The 23,190-nt window shown below is 49.3% G+C and overlaps 1 protein-coding gene across 1 annotated transcript in view; it reads left to right on the forward strand.

Moving 5' to 3' along the window:
* The first annotated feature begins 4,361 nt into the window (after nucleotides 1-4,361).
* LOC121273154 (C-type lectin domain family 17, member A-like) overlaps nucleotides 4,362-23,190 on the forward strand; it is a 171,893-nt gene continuing 153,064 nt past the window's right edge. The window contains exon 1 of the mRNA XM_041180118.1: nucleotides 4,362-4,475. Within this exon, the coding sequence (XP_041036052.1) occupies nucleotides 4,409-4,475 (67 nt within the window). The 5' untranslated portion in view covers nucleotides 4,362-4,408. The remainder of the gene's footprint in view (nucleotides 4,476-23,190) is intronic.

The raw sequence follows: 23,190 nt of genomic DNA on the forward strand, positions 1-23,190 counted from the left end.
AGAGCCAAACATGGTGCAATGAATTTGTCTGTTGCTGCTTTCTCCTGAGAGGCCATTCCCCCCAACAGTATCCAAAGCGGTGTATCTGTTTTGCAGGGGAATAGCCACAGGAGATTCCTGCACTACCTGCCTAGTCCCCTTGCTTTGTCTGGAGGTCACCCATTCCCTTCCTGCCTGTGGACTCTTAGCCTGCGGTGTGACCACCTCTCTATACGTCCCTATCCACGAGACTCTCCACCTCGCGGATGCTCCAACGTGTCCCCAGCCGCCGCTCCAGCTCCAAAACCCCGGCTTCCAGGAGCTGCAGCTGGAGACACTTCCCACACACAGGCTGGTCCCAGGCACTGGAAACGTGCCCGGCTTCCCACACAGAGCAGGAGGAGCATACCACGGCTCTGAGCTCTCCTGCCATGACTTACCCCTTTAAATTAAATTAAACCTTGTGGAAGATACTTAATATCAAATAATATCAATTACCCTCTCGGGCCCTTCTTCCCTGCTCCTCCCTGTTACAGAATATAGTCCTTCCAAACGATGAGCCACACAATTAGATCTTAAAACCTATAAGCAATTAAAGTAGTAAATGCTTGCCCGCTGTACTCATGGTGATCAAAGGATCACCTCGTTCCCACCTCACTGACCTCCCCTCGTCACCTTTGCTCTTGTTCAACTCCCCACTCCTCTCGCGCTTCCCTCCAAATGACACAGAGCGCGCAGGGGGCGGAGTCTCAGAGTGAGGAGGCGGCGCAGTCACACAGAGCGGGAAGGAGGAGGAGTCACACAGTGCGGGTAGGGGGAGGAGTAACACAGTGCAGGGAGGTGGCGGAGTCACACGGTGCGGGTGGGGGGGCGGGGTGACACAGCGGGCAGGAGGCTGAGTCACACAGAGCGAGGAGTGGGTGGGGTCACACAATGCGGGCATGGGCCGAGGATACAAAGAGCGGGAAGGGGGCGGAGTCACATGGAGCGGAGGTTGGGCGGAGTCACACAGAGCGGGCAGGGGGCTGGGTCACACAGAGCGGGCAGGGGGCGGGGTCACACAGAGCGGGCAGGGGGCGGGGTCACACAGAGCGGGCAGTGGGCGGGTTCACACAGAGCGGGCAGGGGGCGGGGTCACACGGAGCGGGCAGGGGGGGTGACACAGTGCGGGCAGGGGGCGGGGTCACACAGAGCCGGCAGGGGACGGGGTCACACAGAGCGGGCAGGGGGCGGGGTTATACAGAGCGGGCAGGGGGCGGGGTCACACAGAGCGGGCAGGGGGCGGGGTCACACAGAGCGGGCAGGGGGCGGGGTCACACAGAGCGGGCAGGGGGCGGGGTCACACGGAGCGGGCAGGGGGGCTGACACAGTGCGGGCAGGGGGCTGGGTCACACAGAGCGGGCAGGGGGCGGGGTCACACAGAGCGGGCAGTGGGCGGGTTCACACAGAGCGGGGAGGGGGCGGGGTCACAGAGCGGGCAGGGGGGCGGGGTCACACAGAGCGGGCACGGGGCGGGGTCACACAGAGCGGGCAGGGGGCGGGGTCACACAGAGCGGGCAGGGGGCGGGGTTATACAGAGCGGGCAGGGGGCGGGGTTATACAGAGCGGGCAGGGGGCTGGGTGACACAGAGCGGGCAGGGGGCGGGGTCACACAGAGCGGGCAGGGGGCGGGGTCACAGAGCGGTCTGGGGGCGGGGTCACACAGAGCGGGCAGGGGGCGGGGTCACACAGAGCGGGCAGGGGGCGGGTTATACAGAGCGGGCAGGGGGCGGGGTCACACAGAGCGGGCAGGGGGCGGGGTCACACAGAGCGGGCAGGGGGCGGGGTCACACACAGCGGGCAGGGGGCGGGGTCACACAGAGCGGGCAGGGGGCGGAGTCACACAGAGCGGGCAGGGGACGGGGTGACACAGAGCGGGCAGGGGGCGGGGTTATACAGAGCGGGCAGGGGGCGGGGTCACACAGAGCGGGCAGGGGGCGGGGTCACACAGAGCGGGCAGGGGGCGGGGTGAGTAACTTCTTGTGATCCATGCACCAGGACACCCAGATCCCTCTGTACCGCAGAGTTCTGAAATCTCTCTCCGTTTAAATAGAATAGTGTTTCTGTTCTTCCTGCCTCCTGGGCAGCTTCACCTTTTCCCACGTTACACTCCATCTGCCGAATTATTGCCCACCCGCTTGAGCTGTCCATATCCCTTTGCAGAGCCTCTACCTCCTGTTGATGACTTACTTTCCCACCTATCCTGCTGTCATTGGCAGATTTAGTGACCACACATTCGCTGCCCTCATCCAAGTCACTCAGATCAATGGTGAATCGTTGAGGTCCCAGCACTGACCCCTGAGGCTCTCGGCTCCTCACATCCTGCCAACCTGAGATAAACCCATTTACCCCTACTCGCTGCTCCCTGTTAGCTGACCAATCCTCTACCCATGCTAATATGTTACCCCCTACACCATGTGCTCTTATCTTCCGGAGTAACCTTTGATGTGGCAGCTCAACGAATACCTGTCCGAGAGAGAGAGAGACAAAGAGAGCGAGGCAGAGAGCGAGAGAGACAGGCAGAGAGAGAAAGAGGGAAATAGACACACAGAGTCCGGGGGAGAGAGAGAGGTGGATAGAGAGAGGGTTTCAGAAAACGGGGGAGACAGAGAGAGACAGAGAGAGAGAGAGAGAGACAGAGTGAGAGTGATAGAGAGAGAGACAGAGAGATGGTGAGAGAGATTGAGAGAGAGAGAGACAGAGAGATAGTGAGAGAGATTGAGAGAGGGACAGAGAGAGAGATGGTGAAAGAGATTGAAAGAGAGAGAGACAGAGAGAGAGATGGTGAGAGACATTGAGAGAGAGAGAGACAGAGAGAGAGATGGTGAGAGAGATTGAGAGAGAGGGAGACACAGAGAGAGAGATGGTGAGAGAGATTGAGAGAGAGGGAGACAGAGAGAGAAATGGTGAGAGAGCTGGAGAGAGAGGGGGACAGAGATAGATGGTGAGAGAGATTGAGAGAGAGGGAGACAAAGATGAGATGGTGAGAGAGATTGAGAGAGAGGGAGACAGAGAGAGAGATGGTGAGAGTGATTGAGAGAGAGAGGGAGATACAGAGAGAGAGATGGTGAGAGAGATTGAGAGAGAGGGAGAAAGAGAGAGAGATGGTGAGAGAGATTGAGAGAGAGAGGCACTGAGAGGGAGATTGTTACAGACATTGAGGCTGAGAGACAAAGAGAGAGAGATGGTGAGAGGAACTGAGAGTGAGAGAGACATGAGAGAGATGGTGAGAAGGGCTGAGAGTGAGAGAGACAGCGAGAGAGATGGTGTGAGGGACTGAGAGTGAGAGAGACAGCGAGAGAGATGGTGCACAATGCATACTCTATGGTCCAAAGGGCCTCTTCTGCACTGTGTGATTCTGTGATTCTGTGACAGAAGCTACATGAATATGAGACACATCAGAACCGACAGGACAGCACCAAATGAACATAGGTGAACATTTACACTAGAGGGAGAGAGAGCAGAGAAGAGAAGGACAGGAAGAGAGAGGGAGAGGGAAAGAGAGAGAATGAGGGGTTGGTATGTAAAAAAAACCAGGCCAGAGTTACTCTGCTACCACTATACACTGCATAAAGCTACGGCATTCTGTGACACTCTAGCAGTTAGTGCAGATGGAATTACTGAGAGTTAGGGCGAGAGAGAGAGACAGAAAGACAGAAAGGGTATGAAAATTATAAAGAAACCGAGAGACAAAGAGACAGAGGAAAGGAATGAAAAAGAGAGAGTCAGGCAGAGAGAGAGAGATGGTGAGAGAGATGGTGAGAGAGATTGAGATTGAAAGAGACAGAGAGAGAGGGAGACAGAGAGAGAGATGGTGAGAGAGATTGAGAGAGAGGGAGACAGTGAGATAGATGGTGAGAGAGATTGAGAGAGAGGGAGACAGAGTTTTGGTGAGAGAGGTTGAGAGTGAGAGAGTGAGAGAGATGGTGAGAGAGCTTGAGAGAGGGGGAATTAGAGAGGGAGAGTTGGAAAGAGAGAGAGAGATTGAGACATATGGAGACAGGGTGCGAGATGTTGATAGACAAAAATGGTGAGAGAGATTGAGAGAGAGGGACAGAGAGAGAAAGAAGGTGAGAGAGATGGTGAGAGAGATTGAGAGAGAGGGAGACAGAGAGAGAGATGGTGAGAGAGATTGAGAGAGAGGGAGACAGAGAGAGAGATGGTGAGAGAGATTGAGAGAGAGGGACTGCTGCCCCTGGAGTCAGTACAAACAGCCTCTCATTCTGATCTCAGGGGAAGTGTCATTGTGAAATGGAACCAAGAGGCAGAAACAGTTTTGAGGAAGTTTTCGCTCTGACTTTGAATTTGAGGAAAGACTGAGACACATCTGAGAGAGAGAGAGAAGCAGACAGGACAAGAACGGAGGAGAGAGACCCCTCAGACACAAACCATGGAGCAGGACACCAACTACATGAATATGAGACACATCAAAAACAGCACGACAGCCCCCAGTGAACGTAGGTTAAACTGTTCAAAAGAGGGAAAGAGACAGAGAGAGAGGGAGAAAGAGAGAGACTGACGGGTTGGGGGTACAGATGGTGGGACAGAGAGAGAGGGTGTGAGAGAGAGAGAGAGAGACAGAAAGACAAAAAGAGTATGACAATTATAAAGACACCGAGAGACAAAGAGAGCAAGATAAGGAATGAAAAAGAGAGACAGACAATCAGATAGAGAGAGAGAGATGGGGAGAGAGAGATGATGAGTGAGATTGAGTAAGGGAGAGGAAGAGAAATAGAGAGATATATTGAGAGTGTGAGAGAAAGAGAGAGATAGATAGTGAAAGACATTGAGAATGAGAAAGACAGAGGGAAGTAGGGTTAGAGAGATTGATTGTGAGAGAGACTGAGATAGATATGGTGTGAGAGAAAAAAAAAACAGAGAGAGATGGTGAGAGAGATTGAGAGACAGGTGGAGAGAAAGAGAGATGGTGAGAGAGGTTGAGAGACAGGGAGACAGAGAGAGAGATGGTGAGAGAGATTGAGAGAGAGGGAGACAGAGAGAGAGATGGTGAGAGAGATTGAGAGAGAGCGACAGAGAGAGAGATGGTGCGAGAGATTGAGAGAGGGAGTCAGAGAGAGAGAGATGGTGAGAGAGATTGAGAGAAAGTGCGGCAGAGAGAGAGATGGTGAGAGAGATTGAGAGAGAGAGAGTTAGTGAGAAAGATTGAGAGAAAGGTAGACAGACATTCAGATGGTAAGAGAGATTGAGAGAAAGGGAGACAGAGAGAGAGATGGAGAGAGAGATTGAGAGAGAGGGAGAAAGGGAGAGATGGTGAGAGAGATTGAGAGAGAGGGAGACAGAGACAGAGATGGTGAGAGAGATTGAGAGAGAGGGAGAAAGGGAGAGATGGTGAGAGAGATTGAGAGAGAGGGAGACGGAGAGAGAGAGAGAGAGAGGAAGAAAGAGAGAGAGATGGTGAGAGAGATTGTGAGAAATGGAGACAGAGCGAGAGATGGTAAGAGAGATTGAGAGAGAGGGAGAGAAAGAGAGATGGTAAGAGAGATTGAGAGAGAGAGAGATAGAGAGAGAGAAAGTGAGAGATATTGAGAGAGAGGGAGAAAGAGAGAGAGATGGTGAGAGATATTGAGAGAGAGGGAGACAGAGAGAGAGATGGTGAGAGAGATTGAGAGAGAGGGAGACAGAGAGTGAGATGGTGAGAGAGATTGAGAGAGAGGGAGACAGATAGAGAGATGGTGAGAGAGAATGAGAGAGGGAGACAGAGAGAGAGATGGTGAGAGAGATTGAGAGAAACGGAGACAGAGAGAGAGAAGGTGAGAGAGATTGAGAGAGAGGGAGACAGAGAGAGAGATGGGGAGAGAGATAGAGAGAGAGGGAGACAGAGAGAGAGATGGTGAGAGAGATTGAGAGAGAGAGAGATAGAGAGAGAGAAAGTCAGAGATATTAAGAGAGAGGGAGAAAGAGAGAGAGATGGTGAGAGATATTGAGAGAGAGTGAGACAGAGAGAGAGATGGTGAGAGAGATTGAGAGAGAGGGAGACACAGAGAGAGATGGTGAGAGAGATTGAGAGAGAGGGAGACAGATAGAGAGATGGTGAGAGAGATTGAGAGAGAGGGAGACAGATAGAGAGATGGTGAGAGAGATTGAGAAAGAGGGAGACAGAGAGAGAGATGGTGAGAGAGATTGAGAGAGAGGGAGACAGAGCGAGAGATGGTAAGAGAGATTGAGAGAGAGGGAGACAAAGAGAGATGGTAAGAGAGATTGAGAGAGAGAGAGATAGAGAGAGAGAAAGTGAGAGATATTGAGAGAGAGGGAGAAAGAGAGAGAGATGGTGAGAGAGATTAAGAGAGAGGGAGACAGAGAGAAAGATGGTGAGAGAGATTGAGAGAGAGGGAGACAGAGAGAGAGATGGTGAGAGAGATTGAGAGAGAGGGAGACAGATAGAGAGATGGTGAGAGAGATTGAGAGAGAGGGAGACAGATAGAGAGATGGTGAGAGAGATTGAGAAAGAGGGAGACAGAGAGAGAGATGGTGAGAGAGATTGAGAGAGAGGGAGACAGAGACAGTGATGGTGAGAGAGATTGAGAGAGAGGGAGAAAGGGAGAGATGGTGAGAGAGATTGAGAGAGAGGGAGACAGAGAGAGATGGTGATAGAGATTGAGAGAGAGAGAGATAGAGAGAGAGAAAGTGAGAGATATTGAGAGAGAGAGAGAAAGAGAGAGAGATGGTGAGAGATATTGAGAGAGAGGGAGACAGAGAGAGAGATGGTGAGAGAGATTGAGAGAGAGGGAGACAGAGAGAGAGATGGTGAGAGAGATTGAGAGAGAGGGAGACAGATACAGAAATGGTGGGAGAGATTGAGAGAGAGGGAGACAGAGAGAGAGATGGTGAGAGAGATTGAGAGAGAGGGAGACAGAGAGAGAGATGGTGAGAGAGATTGAGAGAGAGGGAGACAGATAGAGAGATGGTGGGAGAGATTGAGATAGAGGGAGACAGAGAGAGAGATGGTGAGAGAGATTGAGAGAAACGGAGACAGAGAGAGAGATGGTGAGAGAGATTGTTAGAGAGGGAGACAGATAGAGAGATGGTGAGAGAGATTGAGAGAGGGGGAGTCAGAGAGAGAGATGGTGAGAGAGATTGAGAGAGAGAGAGATAGAGAGAGAGAAAGTGAAAGATATTAAGTGAGAGGGAGAAAGAGAGAGAGATGGTGAGAGATATTGAGAGAGAGTGAGACAGAGAGAGAGATGGTGAGAGAGATTGAGAGAGAGGGAGCCAGAGAGAGAGATGGTGAGAGAGATTGAGAGAGAGGGAGACAGAGAGATGGTGAGAGAGATTGAGAGAGAGGTAGACAGAGAGAGAGATGGTGAGAGAGATTGAGAGGGAGACAGATAGAGAGATGGTGAAGGAGATTGATAGAGAGGGAGACAGAGAGAGAGATGGTGAGAGAGCTTGAGAGAGACAGAGATAGAGAGAGAGAAAGTGAGAGATATTGAGAGAGAGGGAGAAAGAGAGAGATGGTGATAGAGATTGAGAGAGAGAGAGATAGAGAGAGAGAAAGTGAGAGATATTGAGAGAGAGAGAGAAAGAGAGAGAGATGGTGAGAGATATTGAGAGAGAGGGAGACAGAGAGAGAGATGGTGAGAGAGATTGAGAGAGAGGGAGACAGAGAGAGAGATGGTGAGAGAGATTGAGAGAGAGGGAGACAGATACAGAGATGGTGGGAGAGATTGAGAGAGAGGGAGACAGAGAGAGAGATGGTGAGAGAGATTGAGAGAGAGGGAGACAGAGAGAGAGATGGTGATAGAGATTGAGAGAGAGGGAGACAGATAGAGAGATGGTGGGAGAGATTGAGAGAGAGGGAGACAGAGAGAGAGATGGTGAGAGAGATTGAGAGAGAGGGAGACAGAGAGAGAGATGGTGAGAGAGATTGAGAGAGAGGGATACAGAGAGATAGATGGTGGGAGAGATTGAGAGAGAGGGAGACAGAGAGAGAGATGGTGAGAGAGATTGAGAGAGAGGGAGACAGAGAGAGAGATGGTGATAGAGATTGAGAGAGAGGGAGACAGATAGAGAGATGGTGGGAGAGATTGAGAGAGAGGGAGACAGAGAGAGAGATGGTGAGAGAGATTGAGAGAGAGCGACAGAGAGAGAGATGGTGCGAGAGATTGAGAGAGGGAGTCAGAGAGAGAGAGATGGTGAGAGAGATTGAGAGAAAGTGCGGCAGAGAGAGAGATGGTGAGAGAGATTGAGAGAGAGAGAGTTAGTGAGAAAGATTGAGAGAAAGGTAGACAGACATTCAGATGGTGAGAGAGATTGAAAGAAAGGGAGACAGAGAGAGAGATGGAGAGAGAGATTGAGAGAGAGGGAGAAAGGGAGAGATGGTGAGAGAGATTGAGAGAGATAGAGACAGAGACAGAGATGGTGAGAGAGATTGAGAGAGAGGGAGAAAGGGAGAGATGGTGAGAGAGATTGAGAGAGAGGGAGACAGAGCGAGAGATGGTAAGAGAGATTGAGAGAGAGGGAGACAAAGAGAGATGGTAAGAGAGATTGAGAGAGAGAGAGATAGAGAGAGAGAAAGTGAGAGATATTGAGAGAGAGGATGAAAGAGAGAGAGATGGTGAGAGATATTGAGAGAGAGGGAGACAGAGAGAGAGATGGTGAGAGAGATTGAGAGAGAGGGAGACAGAGAGTGAGATGGTGAGAGAGATTGAGAGAGAGGGAGACAGATAGAGAGATGGTGAGAGAGATTGAGAGAGGGAGACAGAGAGAGAGATGGTGAGAGAGATTGAGAGAAACGGAGACAGAGAGAGAGAAGGTGAGAGAGATTGAGAGAGAGGGAGACAGAGAGAGAGATGGTGAGAGAGATAGAGAGAGAGGGAGACAGAGAGAGATGGTGAGAGAGATTGAGAGAGAGAGAGATAGAGAGAGAGAAAGTCAGAGATATTAAGAGAGAGGGAGAAAGAGAGAGAGATGGTGAGAGATATTGAGAGAGAGTGAGACAGAGAGAGAGATGGTGAGAGAGATTGAGAGAGAGGGAGACAGAGAGAGAGATGGTGAGAGAGATTGAGAGAGAGGGAGACAGATAGAGAGATGGTGAGAGAGATTGAGAGAGGGAGACAGAGAGAGAGATGGTGAGAGAGATTGAGAGAAACGGAGACAGAGAGAGAGAAGGTGAGAGAGATTGAGAGAGAGGGAGACAGAGAGAGAGATGGTGAGAGAGATTGAGAAAGAGGGAGACAGAGAGAGAGATGGTGAGAGAGATTGAGAGAGAGGGAGACAGAGACAGAGATGGTGAGAGAGATTGAGAGAGAGGGAGAAAGGGAGAGATGGTGAGAGAGATTGAGAGAGAGGGAGACAGAGAGAGAGATGGTGATAGAGATTGAGAGAGAGAGAGATAGAGAGAGAGAAAGTGAGAGATATTGAGAGAGAGAGAGAAAGAGAGAGAGATGGTGAGATATATTGAGAGAGAGGGAGACAGAGAGAGAGATGGTGAGAGAGATTGAGAGAGAGGGAGACAGAGAGAGAGATGGTGAGAGAGATTGAGAGAGAGGGAGACAGATACAGAGATGGTGGGAGAGATTGAGAGAGAGGGAGACAGAGAGAGAGATGGTGAGAGAGATTGAGAGAGAGGGAGACAGAGAGAGAGATGGTGAGAGAGATTGAGAGAGAGGGAGACAGATAGAGAGATGGTGGGAGAGATTGAGAGAGAGGGAGACAGAGAGAGAGATGGTGAGAGAGATTGAGAGAAACGGAGACAGAGAGAGAGATGGTGAGAGAGATTGAGAGAGAGGGAGACAGATAGAGAGATGTTGAGAGAGATTGAGAGAGGGGGAGACAGAGAGAGAGATGGTGAGAGAGATTGAGAGAGAGAGAGATAGAGAGAGAGAAAGTGAAAGATATTAAGTGAGAGGGAGAAAGAGAGAGAGATGGTGAGAGATATTGAGAGAGAGTGAGACAGAGAGAGAGATGGTGAGAGAGATTGAGAGAGAGGGAGACAGAGAGAGAGATGGTGAGAGATATTGAGAGAGAGGGAGACAGAGAGATGGTGAGAGAGATTGAGAGAGAGGTAGACAGAGAGAGAGATGGTGAGAGAGATTGAGAGGGAGACAGATAGAGAGATGGTGAGAGAGATTGAGAGAGAGGGAGACAGAGAGTGTTGGTGAGAGAGATTCAGAGAGAGGGAGATGGAGAGAGAGATGGAGAGAGAATTTGAGAAAGAGAGAGGCACAGAAATGGAAAGATATATTGAGAGTGGGAGAGACAGAGAGAGAGCTGGTGAGAGAGACTGAGAGAGAGGGAGAGAGAGAGAGAGAGAAGGTGAGAGAGATTGAGAGAGAGAGAGACAGAGAGAGAGATGGTGAGAGAGATTGAGAGAGGGAGACAGAGAGAGATATGGTGAGCGAGGTTGAGAGAGGGATAGAGAGAGACAGATGGTGAGAGAGATTGAGAGAGAGGGGGACAGAGAGATAGACGGTGAGAGAGAGGGAAACAGAGAGATAGATGGTGAGAGAGATTGAGAGAGAGGGAGAGAGAGAGAGATGGTGACAGAGATTGAGAGAGAGGGAGACAGAGAGAGAGATGGTGAGAGAGATTGAGAGAAAGTGAGGCAGAGAGAGATATGGTGAGAGAGATTGAGAGAGAGAGTTAGTGAGAAAGTTTGAGAGAGAGCTAGACAGACATTTCGACGGTGAGAGAGATTGAGACAGAGGAAGACAGAGAGATGGTGAGATAGATTGTGAGAGAGGGAGACAGAGAGAGAAATGGTGAGAGTGATTGAGAGAGAGAGAGAGACATAGAGAGAGATGGTGAGATAGATTGAGAGGGAGGGAGAAAGGGAGAGATGGTGAGAGAGATTGAGAGAAACAGAGAGAGACAGAGAGAGATGGTGAGAGACAGACAGAGAAGAGAGATGGTGAGAGAGATTGAGAGAGGGAGTCAGAGAGAGAGAGAGAAGTGAGAGAGATTGAGAGAGAGGGAGAAAGAGAGAGAGATGGTGAGAGAGATTGAAAGAGAGGGGGAGAGAGAGAGAGATGGTGAGAGAGATTGAGAGAGAGGGAGACAGAGTGAGAGATGGTGAGAGAGATTGAGAGAGAGGGAGACAGAGAGAGAGATGGTGAGAGTGATTGAGAGAGAGCGACAGAGAGAGATGGTGAGAGAGATTGAAAGAGGGAGTCAGAGAGAGAGAGATGGTGAGAGAGATTGAGAGAAAGTGATGCAGAAAGAGAGATGGTGACAGAGATTGAGAGAAACGCAGATAGTGAGAGAGATGGTAAGAGAGATTGAGAGAGAGGGAGACAGAGAGAGATGGTAAGAGAGATTGAGAGAGAGGGAGATGGAGAGAGAGATGGTGAGAGAGTTTGAGAAAGGGAGAGGCAGAGAAATGGAAAGATATATTGAGAGTGGGAGAGACAGAGAGAGAGCTGGTGAGAGAGACTGAGAGAGAGGGAGAGAGAGAGAGAGAGAGATGATGAGAGAGATTGAGAGAGAGGGAGACAGAGAGAGAGATGGTGAGAGAGATTGAGAGAGAGAGACAGAGAGAGAGATGGTGAGCGAGATTGAGAGAGAGAGGGGGAGAGAGAGAGAGACAGATGGTGAGAGAGATTGAGAAAGAGGGGGACAGAGAGTGAGATGGTGAGAGACATTGAGAGAGAGAGGGAGACAGAGAGAGAGATAGTGAGAGAGATTGAGAGAGAGGGAGACCGAGACAGAGATGGTGAGAGAGGTTGAGAGAGAGGGAGACAGAGAGAGATGGTGAGAGAGATTGTTAGAGAGGGAGACATAGAAAGAGCTGGTGAGAGAGATTGAGAGAGGGGGAGACAGAGAGAGAGATGGTGAGAGAGATTGAGGGAGAGGGAGACAGAGAGATAGCTGGTGAGAGAGATTGAGAGAGAGGGAAACAGAGAGATAGATGGTGAGCGATTGAGAGAGAGAGATATGGTGAGAGAGATTGAGAGAGAGGGAGACAGATAGAGAGATGGTAAGAGAGATTGAGAGAGAGAGACAGAGAGAGAGATGGTGAGAGAGATTGAGAGAGGGAGTCAGATAGAGAGAGATGGTGAGAGAGATTGAGAGAAAGTGAGGCAGAGAGAGATATGGTGAAAGAGATTGAGAGAGAGAGTTAGTGAGAAAGATTGAGAGAGAGGTAGACAGACATTGAGACGGAGTGGGAGATTGAGAGAGAGGGAGACAGAGAGAGAGATGGTGAGATAGATTGTGAGAGAGGGATACAGAGAGAGAAATGGTGAGAGTGATTGAGAGAGAAGGAGAAAGAGAGAGAGATGGTGAGAGAGATTGAGAGAGAGGGAGACAGAGAGAGAGCTGGTGAGAGAGATTGAGAGAGAGGGAGACAGAGAGAGAGATGGTGAGAGAGATTGAGAAAGAGGTAGACAGAAAGAGAGATGGTGAGAGTGACTGAGAGAGAGAGAGACATAGAGAGAGATGGTGAGAGAGATTGAGAGAGGGGGAGACAGAGAGAGAGATGGTGAGAGAGATTGAGAGAGAGAGAGATAGAGAGAGAGAAAGTGAAAGATATTAAGTGAGAGGGAGAAAGAGAGAGAGATGGTGAGAGATATTGAGAGAGAGTGAGACAGAGAGAGAGATGGTGAGAGAGATTGAGAGAGAGGGAGCCAGAGAGAGAGATGGTGAGAGAGATTGAGAGAGAGGGAGACAGAGAGATGGTGAGAGAGATTGAGAGAGAGGTAGACAGAGAGAGAGATGGTGAGAGAGATTGAGAGGGAGACAGATAGAGAGATGGTGAAGGAGATTGATAGAGAGGGAGACAGAGAGAGAGATGGTGAGAGAGCTTGAGAGAGACAGAGATAGAGAGAGAGAAAGTGAGAGATATTGAGAGAGAGGGAGAAAGAGAGAGATGGTGAGAGAGATTGAGAGAGAGGGAGACAGAGAGAGAGATGGTGATAGAGATTGAGAGAGAGAGAGATAGAGAGAGAGAAAGTGAGAGATATTGAGAGAGAGAGAGAAAGAGAGAGAGATGGTGAGAGATATTGAGAGAGAGGGAGACAGAGAGAGAGATGGTGAGAGAGATTGAGAGAGAGGGAGACAGAGAGAGAGATGGTGAGAGAGATTGAGAGAGAGGGAGACAGATACAGAGATGGTGGGAGAGATTGAGAGAGAGGGAGACAGAGAGAGAGATGGTGAGAGAGATTGAGAGAGAGGGAGACAGAGAGAGAGATGGTGATAGAGATTGAGAGAGAGGGAGACAGATAGAGAGATGGTGGGAGAGATTGAGAGAGAGGGAGACAGAGAGAGAGATGGTGAGAGAGATTGAGAGAGAGCGACAGAGAGAGAGATGGTGCGAGAGATTGAGAGAGGGAGTCAGAGAGAGAGAGATGGTGAGAGAGATTGAGAGAAAGTGCGGCAGAGAGAGAGATGGTGAGAGAGATTGAGAGAGAGAGAGTTAGTGAGAAAGATTGAGAGAAAGGTAGACAGACATTCAGATGGTGAGAGAGATTGAAAGAAAGGGAGACAGAGAGAGAGATGGAGAGAGAGATTGAGAGAGAGGGAGAAAGGGAGAGATGGTGAGAGAGATTGAGAGAGATAGAGACAGAGACAGAGATGGTGAGAGAGATTGAGAGAGAGGGAGAAAGGGAGAGATGGTCAGAGAGATTGAGAGAGAGGGAGACAGAGCGAGAGATGGTAAGAGAGATTGAGAGAGAGGGAGACAAAGAGAGATGGTAAGAGAGATTGAGAGAGAGAGAGATAGAGAGAGAGAAAGTGAGAGATATTGAGAGAGAGGATGAAAGAGAGAGAGATGGTGAGAGATATTGAGAGAGAGGGAGACAGAGAGAGAGATGGTGAGAGAGATTGAGAGAGAGGGAGACAGAGAGTGAGATGGTTAGAGAGATTGAGAGAGAGGGAGACAGATAGAGAGATGGTGAGAGAGATTGAGAGAGGGAGACAGAGAGAGATGGTGAGAGAGATTGAGAGAAACGGAGACAGAGAGAGAGAAGGTGAGAGAGATTGAGAGACAGGGAGACAGAGAGAGAGATGGTGAGAGAGATAGAGAGAGAGGGAGACAGAGAGAGATGGTGAGAGAGATTGAGAGAGAGAGAGATAGAGAGAGAGAAAGTCAGAGATATTAAGAGAGAGGGAGAAAGAGAGAGAGATGGTGAGAGATATTGAGAGAGAGTGAGAGAGACATAGAGAGATGGTGAGAGAGATTGAGAGAGAGGGAGACAGAGAGAGAGATGGTGAGAGAGATTGAGAGAGAGGGAGACAGATAGAGAGATGGTGAGAGAGATTGAGAGAGGGAGACAGAGAGAGAGATGGTGAGAGAGATTGAGAGAAACGGAGACAGAGAGAGAGAAGGTGAGAGAGATTGAGAGAGAGGGAGACAGAGAGAGAGATGGTGAGAGAGATTGAGAAAGAGGGAGACAGAGAGAGAGATGGTGAGAGAGATTGAGAGAGAGGGAGACAGAGACAGAGATGGTGAGAGAGATTGAGAGAGAGGGAGAAAGGGAGAGATGGTGAGAGAGATTGAGAGAGAGGGAGACAGAGAGAGAGATGGTGATAGAGATTGAGAGAGAGAGAGATAGAGAGAGAGAAAGTGAGAGATATTGAGAGAGAGAGAGAAAGAGAGAGAGATGGTGAGATATATTGAGAGAGAGGGAGACAGAGAGAGAGATGGTGAGAGAGATTGAGAGAGAGGGAGACAGAGAGAGAGATGGTGAGAGAGATTGAGAGAGAGGGAGACAGATACAGAGATGGTGGGAGAGATTGAGAGAGAGGGAGACAGAGAGAGAGATGGTGAGAGAGATTGAGAGAGAGGGAGACAGAGAGAGAGATGGTGAGAGAGATTGAGAGAGAGGGAGACAGATAGAGAGATGGTGGGAGAGATTGAGAGAGAGGGAGACAGAGAGAGAGATGGTGAGAGAGATTGAGAGAAACGGAGACAGAGAGAGAGATGGTGAGAGAGATTGAGAGAGAGGGAGACAGATAGAGAGATGTTGAGAGAGATTGAGAGAGGGGGAGACAGAGAGAGAGATGGTGAGAGAGATTGAGAGAGAGAGAGATAGAGAGAGAGAAAGTGAAAGATATTAAGTGAGAGGGAGCAAGAGAGAGAGATGGTGAGAGATATTGAGAGAGAGTGAGATAGAGAGAGAGATGGTGAGAGAGATTGAGAGAGAGGGAGACAGAGAGAGAGATGGTGAGAGATATTGAGAGAGAGGGAGACAGAGAGATGGTGAGAGAGATTGAGAGAGAGGTAGACAGAGAGAGAGATGGTGAGAGAGATTGAGAGGGAGACAGATAGAGAGATGGTGAGAGAGATTGAGAGAGAGGGAGACAGAGAGTGTTGGTGAGAGAGATTCAGCGAGAGGGAGATGGAGAGTGTTGGTGAGAGAGATTCAGAGAGAGGGAGATGGAGAGAGAGATGGAGAGAGAATTTGAGAAAGAGAGAGGCACAGAAATGGAAAGATATATTGAGAGTGGGAGAGACAGAGAGAGAGCTGGTGAGAGAGACTGAGAGAGAGGGAGAGAGAGAGAGAGAGAAGGTGAGAGAGATTGAGAGAGAGGGAGACAGAGAGAGAGATGGTGAGAGAGATTGAGAGAGGGAGACAGAGAGAGATATGGTGAGCGAGGTTGAGAGAGGGATAGAGAGAGACAGATGGTGAGAGAGATTGAGAGAGAGGGGGACAGAGAGATAGACGGTGAGAGAGAGGGAAACAGAGAGATAGATGGTGAGAGAGATTGAGAGAGAGGGAGAGAGAGAGAGATGGTGACAGAGATTGAGAGAGAGGGAGACAGAGAGAGAGATGGTGAGAGAGATTGAGAGAAAGTGAGGCAGAGAGAGATATGGTGAGAGAGATTGAGAGAGAGAGTTAGTGAGAAAGATTGAGAGAGAGCTAGACAGACATTTCGACGGTGAGAGAGATTGAGAGAGAGGAAGACAGAGAGATGGTGAGATAGATTGTGAGAGAGGGAGACAGAGAGAGAAATGGTGAGAGTGATTGAGAGAGAGAGAGAGACATAGAGAGAGATGGTGAGATAGATTGAGAGGGAGGGAGAAAGGGAGAGATGGTGAGAGAGATTGAGAGGGAGACAGATAGAGAGATGGTGAGAGAGATTGAGAGAGAGGGAGACAGAGAGTGTTGGTGAGAGAGATTCAGCGAGAGGGAGATGGAGAGTGTTGGTGAGAGAGATTCAGAGAGAGGGAGATGGAGAGAGAGATGGAGAGAGAATTTGAGAAAGAGAGAGGCACAGAAATGGAAAGATATATTGAGAGTGGGAGAGACAGAGAGAGAGCTGGTGAGAGAGACTGAGAGAGAGGGAGAGAGAGAGAGAGAGAAGGTGAGAGAGATTGAGAGAGAGGGAGACAGAGAGAGAGATGGTGAGAGAGATTGAGAGAGGGAGACAGAGAGAGATATGGTGAGCGAGGTTGAGAGAGGGATAGAGAGAGACAGATGGTGAGAGAGATTGAGAGAGAGGGGGACAGAGAGATAGACGGTGAGAGAGAGGGAAACAGAGAGATAGATGGTGAGAGAGATTGAGAGAGAGGGAGAGAGAGAGAGATGGTGACAGAGATTGAGAGAGAGGGAGACAGAGAGAGAGATGGTGAGAGAGATTGAGAGAAAGTGAGGCAGAGAGAGATATGGTGAGAGAGATTGAGAGAGAGAGTTAGTGAGAAAGATTGAGAGAGAGCTAGACAGACATTTCGACGGTGAGAGAGATTGAGAGAGAGGAAGACAGAGAGATGGTGAGATAGATTGTGAGAGAGGGAGACAGAGAGAGAAATGGTGAGAGTGATTGAGAGAGAGAGAGAGACATAGAGAGAGATGGTGAGATAGATTGAGAGGGAGGGAGAAAGGGAGAGATGGTGAGAGAGATTGAGAGAAACAGAGAGAGACAGAGAGAGATGGTGAGAGACAGACAGAGAAGAGAGATGGTGAGAGAGATTGAGAGAGGGAGTCAGAGAGAGAGAGAGAAGTGAGAGAGATTGAGAGAGAGGGAGAAAGAGAGAGAGATGGTGAGAGAGATTGAAAGAGAGGGGGAGAGAGAGAGAGATGGTGAGAGAGATTGAGAGAGAGGGAGACAGAGTGAGAGATGGTGAGAGAGATTGAGAGAGAGGGAGACAGAGAGAGAGATGGTGAGAGTGATTGAGAGAGAGCGACAGAGAGAGATGGTGAGAGAGATTGAAAGAGGGAGTCAGAGAGAGAGAGATGGTGAGAGAGATTGAGAGAAAGTGATGCAGAAAGAGAGATGGTGACAGAGATTGAGAGAAACGCAGATAGTGAGAGAGATGGTAAGAGAGATTGAGAGAGAGGGAGACAGAGAGAGATGGTAAGAGAGATTGAGAGAGAGGGAGATGGAGAGAGAGATGGTGAGAGAGTTTGAGAAAGGGAGAGGCAGAGAAATGGAAAGATATATTGAGAGTGGGAGAGACAGAGAGAGAGCTGGTGAGAGAGACTGAGAGAGAGGGAGAGAGAGAGAGAGAGAGATGATGAGAGAGATTGAGAGAGAGGGAGACAGAGAGAGAGATGGTGAGAGAGATTGAGAGAGAGAGACAGAGAGAGAGATGGTGAGCGAGATTGAGAGAGAGAGGGGGAGAGAGAGAGAGACAGATGGTGAGAGAGATTGAGAAAGAGGGGGACAGAGAGTGAGATGGTGAGAGACATTGAGAGAGAGAGGGAGACAGAGAGAGAGATAGTGAGAGAGATTGAGAGAGAGGGAGACCGAGACAGAGATGGTGAGAGAGGTTGAGAGAGAGGGAGACAGAGAGAGATGGTGAGAGAGATTGTTAGAGAGGGAGACATAGAAAGAGCTGGTGAGAGAGATTGAGAGAGGGGGAGACAGAGAGAGAGATGGTGAGAGAGATTGAGGGAGAGGGAGACAGAGAGATAGCTGGTGAGAGAGATTGAGAGAGAGGGAAACAGAGAGATAGATGGTGAGCGATTGAGAGAGAGAGATATGGTGAGAGAGATTGAGAGAGAGGGAGACAGATAGAGAGATGGTAAGAGAGATTGAGAGAGAGAGACAGAGAGAGAGATGGTGAGAGAGATTGAGAGAGGGAGTCAGATAGAGAGAGATGGTGAGAGAGATTGAGAGAAAGTGAGGCAGAGAGAGATATGGTGAAAGAGATTGAGAGAGAGAGTTAGTGAGAAAGATTGAGAGAGAGGTAGACAGACATTGAGACGGAGTGGGAGATTGAGAGAGAGGGAGACAGAGAGAGAGATGGTGAGATAGATTGTGAGAGAGGGATACAGAGAGAGAAATGGTGAGAGTGATTGAGAGAGAAGGAGAAAGAGAGAGAGATGGTGAGAGAGATTGAGAGAGAGGGAGACAGAGAGAGAGCTGGTGAGAGAGATTGAGAGAGAGGGAGACAGAGAGAGAGATGGTGAGAGAGATTGAGAAAGAGGTAGACAGAAAGAGAGATGGTGAGAGTGACTGAGAGAGAGAGAGACATAGAGAGAGATGGTGAGAGAGATTGAGAGAAAGTGAGGCAGAGAGAGAGATGGTGAGAGAGATTGAGAGAGAGAGAGACAGAAAGAGAGAGATAGTGACCAAGATTGAGAGAGAAGTAGAAAGAGAGAGAGTTGTTGAGCGAGATTGAGAGAGAGGGAGACAGAGAGCAAGATGGCGGGGGAGATTGAGACAGAGGGAGACAGAGAGAGAGATTGTGAGAGAGATTGAGAGAGAGGGAGACAGAGAGAGAGATGTTGAGAGAGATTGATAGAGAGGGAGAAAGGGAGAGATGGTGAGAGAGATTGTGATAAACAGAGAGACAGAGAGAGAGAGATGGTGAGAGAGATTGAGAGAGGGAGTCAGAGAGAGAGAGAGATCGTGAGAGAGATTGAGAGAAAGTGAGGCAGAGAGAGAAATGGTGAGAGAGATTGAGAGAGAGAGAGTTAGTGAGAAACATTGAGAGAGAGGTAGACAGACATTGAGATGGTGAGAGAGATTGAGAGAGAGGGAGACAGAGAGAGAGATGGTGAGAGAGATTGCGAGAGAGAGAGACAGAGAGAGAGATGGTGAGAGAGACTGAGAGAGAGGGAGAGAGAGAGAGATGGTGAGAGAGATTGAGAGAGAGAGAGAGACAGAGAGAGAGATGGTGAGAGAGATTGAGAGAGGGAGACAGAGAGAGAGATGGTGAGCGAGGTTGAGAGAGAGAGAGGGAGAGAGAGACAGATGGTGAGAGAGATTGAGAGAGAGGGGGACAGAGAGAAAGAAGGTGAGAGACATTGAGAGAGAGAGGGAGACAGAGAGAGATAGTGAGAGAGATTGAGAGAGAGGGAGACCGAGAAAGAGATGGTGAGAGAGGTTGAGAGAGAGGGAGACAGAGAGAGAGATGGTGAGAGAAAATGAGAGAGAGGGAGACATAAAGAGAGCTGGTGAGAGAGATTGAGAGAGAGCGACAGAGAGAGAAATAGTCAGAGGGACTGAGAGAGAGGGAGACCGAGAGAGAGATGTGAGAGAGGTTGAGAGAGAGGGAGACAGAGAGAGATGGTGAGAGAGATTGAGAGAGAGGGAGACAGAGAGAGAGATGGTGGGAGAGATTGTGAGAGAGGGAGACAGAGAGAGAAATGGTGAGAGTGATTGAGAGTGAGAGAGAGAGAGATGGTGAGAGAGATTGAGAGAGAGGGAGACAGAGAGAGAGATGGTGAGAGAGATTGCGAGAGAGAGAGACAGAGAGAGAGATGGTGAGAGAGACTGAGAGAGAGGGAGACAGAGAGAGAGATGGTGAGAGAGATTGAGAGAGAGAGAGACAGAGAGAGAGATGGTGAGAGAGATTGAGAGAGGGAGACAGAGAGAGAGATGGTGAGCGAGGTTGAGAGAGAGAGAGGGAGAGAGAGACAGATGGTGAGAGAGATTGAGAGAGAGGGGGACAGAGAGAAAGAAGGTGAGAGACATTGAGAGAGAGAGGGAGACAGAGAGAGATAGTGAGAGAGATTGAGAGAGAGGGAGACCGAGAAAGAGATGGTGAGAGAGGTTGAGAGAGAGGGAGACAGAGAGAGAGATGGTGAGAGAAAATGAGAGAGAGGGAGACATAAAGAGAGCTGGTGAGAGAGATTGAGAGAGAGCGACAGAGAGAGAAATAGTCAGAGGGATTGAGAGAGAGGGAGACCGAGAGAGAGATGTGAGAGAGGTTGAGAGAGAGGGAGACAGAGAGAGATGGTGAGAGAGATTGAGAGAGAGGGAGACAGAGAGAGAGATGGTGGGAGAGATTGTGAGAGACGGAGACAGAGAGAGAAATGGTGAGAGTGATTGAGAGTGAGAGAGAGAGAGATGGTGAGAGAGATTGAGAGAAACAGAGAGAGACAGAGAGAGAGATGGTGAGAGACAGACAGAGAGAGAGATGGTGAGAGAGATTGAGGGAGGGAGTCAGAGAGAGAGAGAGATGGTGAGAGAGATTGAGAGAAAGTGAGGCAGAGAGAGAGATGGTGAGAGAGATTGAGAGAAAGTGAGACAGAGAGAGACTGAGAGAGAGAGAGTTAGTGACAAAGATTGAGAGAGAGGTAGACAGACATTGAGATGGTGAGAGAGATTGAGAGAGAGGGAGACAGAGAGAGAGAAGGTGAGAGAGATTGAGAGAGGGAGACAGAGAGAGAGATGGTGAGCGAGGTTGAGAGAGAGAGAGGGAGAGACAGATGGTGAGAGAGATTGAGAGAGAGGGGGACAGAGAGATAGATGGTGAGAGACATTGAGAGACAGAGGGAGACAGAGAGAGATAGTGAGAGAGATTGAGAGAGAGGGAGACCGAGAAAGAGATGGTGAGAGAGGTTGAGAGAGAGGGAGACATAGAGAGAGCTGGTGAGAGAGATTGAGAGAGAGGAACAAAGAGAGAGAGATGGTGAGAGAGATTGAGAGAGAGGGAGAGAGAGAGAGAGATGGTGAGAGAGATTGAGATAGAGGGGGAGAAGAGAGAGATGGTGAGAGAGATTGAGAGAGAGGGAGACAGAGAGAGAGATGGTGAGAGAGATTGAGAGAGAGGGAGACAGAGAGAGAGATGGTGAGAGAGATTGGGAAAAGAGCGACAGAGAGAGAAATAGTGAGAGAGATTGAGAGAGAGGGAGACCGAGAGAGAGCTGGTGAGAGAGGTTGAGAGAGAGGGAGACAGAGAGAGATGGTGAGAGAGATTGAGAGAGAGGGAGACATAGAGAGAGCTGGTGAGAGAGATTGAGAGAGAGGGAGACAGAGAGAGAGATGGTGAGAGAGATTGAGAGGGAGGGAGACAGAGAGATAGATGGTGAGAGAGATTGAGAGAGAGGGAGACAGAGAGATAGATGGTGAGAGAGATTGAGGGAGAGGGAGAGAGAGAGAGAGATGGTGAGAGAGATTGAGAGAGAGGGAGACAGAGAGAGAGATGGTGAGAGAGATTGAGAGAGAGAGTTCGTGAGAACGATTGAGAGAGAGGTAGACAGACATTGAGACGGTGAGAGAGATTGAGAGAGAGGGAGACAGAGTGAGAGATGGTGTGATAGATTGTGAGAGAGGGAGACAGAGAGAGAAATGGTGAGAGTGATTGAGAGTGAGAGAGACATAGAGAGAGATGGTGAGAGAGATTGAGAGAGAGGGAGAAAGGGAGAGATGGTGAAAGAGATTGAGAGAAACAGAGAGAGACAGAGAGTGAGATGGTGAGAGACAGAAAGAGAGAGAGAGATGGTGAGAGAGATTGAGAGAGGGAGTCAGAGAAAGAGAGAGATGGTGAGAGAGATTGAGAGAAAGTGAGGCAGAGAGAGATTGAGAGAGAGAGAGTTAGTGACAAAGATTGAGAGAGAGGTAGACAGACATTGAGATGGTGAGAGAGATTGAGAGAGAGGGAGACAGATAGAGAGATGGTGAGAGAGATTGAGAGAGAGAGAGACAGAGAGAGAGAAGGTGAGAGAGATTGAGAGAGGGAGACAGAGAGAGAGATGGTGAGCGAGGTTGAGAGAGAGAGAGGGAGAGACAGATGGTGAGAGAGATTGAGAGAGAGGGAGACCGAGAAAGAGATGGTGAGAGAGGTTGAGAGAGAGGGAGACAGAGAGATGGTGAGAGAAAATGAGAGAGAGGGAGACATAGAGAGAGATGGTGAGAGAGATTGAGAGAGAGGGAGACAGAGAGAGAGATGGTGATAGAGATTGAGAGAGAGAGAGATAGAGAGAGAGAAAGTGAGAGATATTGAGAGAGAGAGAGAAAGAGAGAGAGATGGTGAGATATATTGAGAGAGAGGGAGACAGAGAGAGAGATGGTGAGAGAGATTGAGAGAGAGGGAGACAGAGAGAGAGATGGTGAGAGAGATTGAGAGAGAGGGAGACAGATACAGAGATGGTGGGAGAGATTGAGAGAGAGGGAGACAGAGAGAGAGATGGTGAGAGAGATTGAGAGAGAGGGAGACAGAGAGAGAGATGGTGAGAGAGATTGAGAGAGAGGGAGACAGATAGAGAGATGGTGGGAGAGATTGAGAGAGAGGGAGACAGAGAGAGAGAAGATGAGAGAGATTGAGAGAAACGGAGACAGACAGAGAGATGGTGAGAGAGATTGAGAGAGAGGGAGACAGATAGAGAGATGTTGAGAGAGATTGAGAGAGGGGGAGACAGAGAGAGAGATGGTGAGAGAGATTGAGAGAGAGAGAGATAGAGAGAGAGAAAGTGAAAGATATTAAGTGAGAGGGAGAAAGAGAGAGAGATGGTGAGAGATATTGAGAGAGAGTGAGACAGAGAGAGAGATGGTGAGAGAGATTGAGAGAGAGGGAGACAGAGAGAGAGATGGTGAGAGAGATTGAGAGAGAGGGAGACAGAGAGATGGTGAGAGAGATTGAGAGGGAGACAGATAGAGAGATGGTGAGAGAGATTGAGAGAGAGGGAGACAGAGAGTGTTGGTGAGAGAGATTCAGCGAGAGGGAGATGGAGAGTGTTGGTGAGAGAGATACAGAGAGAGGGAGATGGAGAGAGAGATGGAGAGAGAATTTGAGAAAGAGAGAGGCACAGAAATGGAAAGATATATTGAGAGTGGGAGAGACAGAGAGAGAGCTGGTGAGAGAGACTGAGAGAGAGGGAGAGAGAGAGAGAGAGAAGGTGAGAGAGATTGAGAGAGAGGGAGACAGAGAGAGAGAAGGTGAGAGAGATTGAGAGAGGGAGACAGAGAGAGAGATGGTGAGCGAGGTTGAGAGAGAGAGAGGGAGAGACAGATGGTGAGAGAGATTGAGAGAGAGGGAGACCGAGAAAGAGATGGTGAGAGAGGTTGAGAGAGAGGGAGACAGAGAGATGGTGAGAGAAAATG

Source organism: Carcharodon carcharias, chromosome 40 (assembly GCF_017639515.1).
Source record: "Carcharodon carcharias isolate sCarCar2 chromosome 40, sCarCar2.pri, whole genome shotgun sequence".
NCBI lineage: Eukaryota > Metazoa > Chordata > Chondrichthyes > Lamniformes > Lamnidae > Carcharodon > Carcharodon carcharias.